The following is a 3836-nucleotide window of genomic DNA, read 5'->3' as shown; positions in this document are numbered from 1 at the left end:
ATATGTACATTATTGATAGACTGTTGATGAGAAAAGTAAAGAAATTGAGGAACTGAGAGAAGAGATGACAACTATCACTCAGAAACACAATGAGGATTGTAAAGGTATCCTCATTCATTTATTATTAGACTATTAATTGTTCTCTTTTGTAGAGTTTTCTGATAAATTTGAAGAAAGAGAGAAGAGAATAAAAGAACTTGAAACATTGGAAGACAAATATAAAGAATTAACTGAAACACACATCACACTCAAGTATAAACTATAGCCTTATAATTATATTATACCATCCTCCCTCTTTTTCACTCACTCTCTCTCTTTCTCCTTTTTTCTCTACATACTTGAACATTCTCTCTCTTCTTTCTTTTCTAAAGAGATGAACTGAATGATACAAGAGAAAGTCTAAAAGAAGAGAAACTAAATGTAGAGAAGACACAGCTCCTGGCAGCCACACTCCAGGAGGCAGTGGAGACTGAGAAACTAGCAAGAGATTATGCACAGAAACTGAACCAGAAGAGAACACAAAAGCAACTGATGGAGAAAGAAGAACTGGGAAGGTCTGCTACTCTCATACAACAGAAATGGAGACAATATCATTTAAAGGTACAGCATATGCAAAGTGTACATGATTTAGCTTTGAAAGCATCCAAATAAAATCCAATCCCATTATTCTGTTTTATAAGGATTGTCTTTTATTATTTTAATATTTTTACAGAAGAGGCAACTATCATTTGAAAAGGAGCAGAATGAGGTATAGTTATAATTAATATGTACATCTTATCCCTGCCTCTCTCCTCTATTCCCCTCCAGTTGATTCAGTACTTGCAGAGTGTATTAAGAGGACACACTGTTAGAGACCAGTTTTTAACACACAGAGAGAGAAATACAGAGACAAATGAGCTGACAAAAACTGTACAAAATATTCTCTCTGGACATTATGTTAGAAGAATGCTATTGCAACAAAATGAACGTTGAATTTTATTTTAAAATTTACATTTTCAAAAAAATTGATGTTTATTCTAATGATTTTAACTAAGCATCAAAATACAAAAATAGAAAAAAAATACTAACTTCAAAACTACAATTAAACAGGTTAGCATTAAATAGTGTCATTTAGTTCAGTTATAATATCATTCATTGTTGGACGGTGTCTATACTCAACTATCAGGCAGCGTTGAACAAGAGACCTAAACGAGGCTCTTCTAATACCATCAATAAGACCTACTCTCTCTTCTGGTAGAGGAATACGTCGTGTTATCATCTCTAGAAGGAGGACACCATAACTGAACACATCCATTGAAGGAGAGTGTTCCTTTGGATTGGCTGCTTCAGGTGCTGCATAAAGTGGGCCACCAGGATTGACTGACCTAATTATAAGATGCTGAAGATTAGCTGATCCATAATCAGATACTTTAGCCCTAAAACCTCCAAACCCATTTCCCTGAAGGAGTACATTAGCACTGCTGACATCTCTATGTAGTATAGGATGAGGCTTGAAGAGATGAAGGTAATTGAGAGCACAGGCTACATCTAAACTGATGCGCAATAGTTCAGGATAGGCCAGTCCTACACTCTCTAATTCCTTTCTTAGGCTGGTCGGCATTAGCTCTGTCAGGATGATTGGATTACCCTCTGTAGTCGCTCCAATGAACTGAAGGAGGTTAGGATGACGTATTTTAGAAGCAATATTCATTTCCCGAGAGAACAGTGACACGTTATATTCTGATATGATGGTCTCATGAAGTACCTTTGCAGCAACTTCCAGTCCATGGAAACGAGCTACTCTGACCTCTCCCCATCCTCCTCTCCCTAGAATCCTTTCTGTCATTCTAATATCATTTCTGCTAACTACCCAGGAAGACTCTCTCTCTAGTCTATCTCTCTCTCTTAGTTGCTGCTCTAGGCCTCTCTCTCTTTCTTGACTTTCCTGAAGCTGCTGCTGAGCTTGTTGAAGCTGTCGTTGAAGACCCTGTTCTCTTTCCCCAGCCTGCCTCTCTCTTTCCCCACCCTGTTGAATTTCCCTCTGAAGTTGTTGCTCTCTTTCTTGAAGCTGTCGTTGAAGATTCTGCTCTTGTTCCCTGGCCTGTTGAATTTCCCTATCTTTTTCTTGTCTTTGTTGCTCTAATTCCCTCTCTTTTTGTTGAAGCTGTCGTTGAAGATCTTGAATTTCCCTCTCTCTTTCTTGTCCTTGTTGCTGTGCTTGTTCAAGTTGTCGTTCTCTTCCTTCAAGTTGTTGCTGTAGTCTGTTTCTAACTTGTTCCTTTTCTCTTCTCTCCTCCTCTAGTTCCCTTTCCCTTTCTTGTAGTACACGTGTCAGACGGTCTATTTCTCTTCTATCCTCAGGTTGAACAGGTTGAGATGCTTCCCATTCTCTTCTCCTTTCTTGTAGTTTCTCTTGATACTGGTCCAGAGGTATTATACTAGTAGACCGATCATTATTACTAGCATATCCTATACAGTAACACAATAGTTGAATTAATGACAAGTACATGTACATGTATAATAATAATTAATATAATATCAGCTACTACTGTATAGTGGAAACCACTGATTATTAATTAAATTCATTTATATAATTATTTTGAATTATTATGTCAGTTAATAAAGCAAATCTGGTGAAATAATATCCTATACCAAAAGGCTATACTGTTAATTTATAACTAGGTGAATGTAAACTTTGAGGGGGCGTGCATATTAGCTATCGACGTGGCTTAGCTTGACTTTATTGAAATAAAATAAAAATGAATCTAATCTTAGTCTAATGAGAGAGAATGGTCTGTGAGACCATTACCTGCTAGTCTAGTCCCACCTCTTCATTGCACGGGGGACCAGACTAATTACCTGCATGCATATTCAGACCCTGACCTCACAGTTGGGGTCTGAACAGAGCAAATATCACCAATCACCTCAGTACTAACAAAACGAAATAACCAATCATCAACCAATAAAAAAGACAAGAAATAGTGCTGTCAATAAGAACCAAAGCTAAACTTCTAGAGTCAAGCTCTTCTTACATTCTTGGTTCTATCAATGAGAGGACTAATCCAAGAGAGTCTTAGATCAAAGTACAGGCTATCAAATATTCTTCAACAAAAAACTTGCACAAGCACTGTAGCTCACCAAAATTAATATTATAGCGTTTACTCGACTTTACAGAGCTGATAGACTAGCCTTTAGAAATGCTCCTCTCTCTTATCTAGCTGTTAGAAAACTTGACAGTTTGTCCCATTTAAACGCCACCATCTTGTTCATTGTGACCACTCTCTTCTACTGTCCCATTTCAATATTTCTTTTTAAACTTTATAAGAGTAGGCATTTCCAGCCAATTTTATAATTAGACAGCATATGGAATTAGAGGGTCTTCGCTCATGCTCACCCCAATTATTATATTCAATATGTACAAAATGTGTATATTCAATACATTTGTATTTACATGTACTCACTGAGTTCAATAACTGCTGTATCAGTGTGTGACGTCTCTCCTCCAAACACAATTATCCAGTTAGTGGTTGGAGTCACACTCCACAATGAGAGAGAATGATAACATCTATCAGTGACATTCTTTGGTATATTAAACTATAAAGGAGGATTATAATAAATATAATTTGTAATATTCATTGTCACGTACTGTACATGTACATGTATTGTTATTAAAATTTGATTAACTCATTCCTCAATAGTTTATCCAAAACCATAAACTCCACCCAAAATGTCTAAACCACACCCACAATATAATGTCATACCTACCAGTTCCTTCCATGATTTATTTTTAATATCAAATATCCAAAGATCATAAGTACCAAGTCCACCTACCACTAGTAGGTGTGGTCCTGAGCTAG

The 3836-nt window shown here is 36.6% G+C and overlaps 2 protein-coding genes across 2 annotated transcripts; one reads left to right on the top strand and one right to left on the bottom strand.

The window, feature by feature from the left end:
- The first annotated feature begins 18 nt into the window (after positions 1–18).
- Positions 19–979, top strand: LOC109580457 (uncharacterized). Its single transcript, XM_019993641.1, has 5 exons — positions 19–104; positions 153–252; positions 372–600; positions 713–748; positions 808–979. The coding sequence occupies exons 1-5, from the start codon at positions 65–67 to the stop codon at positions 970–972; spliced, it is 570 nt and encodes a 189-aa protein (XP_019849200.1). The 5' UTR covers positions 19–64; the 3' UTR covers positions 973–979.
- Positions 980–1068: 89 nt separating this feature from the next.
- On the bottom strand, positions 1069–3240 carry LOC100632235 (probable serine/threonine-protein kinase drkD). The gene is made up of 4 exons (XM_019993586.1): positions 3215–3240; positions 3012–3081; positions 2868–2963; positions 1069–2335 (listed from the first exon to the last, which is right to left on the bottom strand). The coding sequence occupies exons 1-4, from the start codon at positions 3238–3240 to the stop codon at positions 1097–1099; spliced, it is 1431 nt and encodes a 476-aa protein (XP_019849145.1). The 3' UTR covers positions 1069–1096.
- Positions 3241–3836: the final 596 nt, after the last annotated feature.

The sequence above is a fragment of the Amphimedon queenslandica genome, unplaced genomic scaffold (genome assembly GCF_000090795.2).
Source record: "Amphimedon queenslandica unplaced genomic scaffold, v1.1 AMPQUscaffold_13491, whole genome shotgun sequence".
NCBI classification, from domain to species: Eukaryota; Metazoa; Porifera; class Demospongiae; order Haplosclerida; family Niphatidae; genus Amphimedon; species Amphimedon queenslandica.
The sequence above is the reverse complement of the archived record's forward strand: the minus strand, read 5'-3'. Positions and strand labels throughout refer to the sequence as shown.

Coding starts and splice junctions, on each gene's coding strand:
- LOC100632235 (XM_019993586.1), bottom strand. CDS start 3,240: ATGGTGGCGTTTAAATGGGACAAACT. Junction 3,082..3,214: donor GCGTTTAAATGGGACAAACT/GTCAAGTTTTCT, acceptor TTTTTGTTGAAG/AATATTTGATAGCCTGTACT. Junction 2,336..2,867: donor GCTCTGTTCAGACCCCAACT/GTGAGGTCAGGG, acceptor GTTCAACCTGAG/GATAGAAGAGAAATAGACCG.
- LOC109580457 (XM_019993641.1), top strand. CDS start 65: ATGACAACTATCACTCAGAAACACAATGAGGATTGTAAAG. Junction 105..152: donor ACACAATGAGGATTGTAAAG/GTATCCTCATTC, acceptor TCTCTTTTGTAG/AGTTTTCTGATAAATTTGAA. Junction 253..371: donor GAAACACACATCACACTCAA/GTATAAACTATA, acceptor TCTTTTCTAAAG/AGATGAACTGAATGATACAA.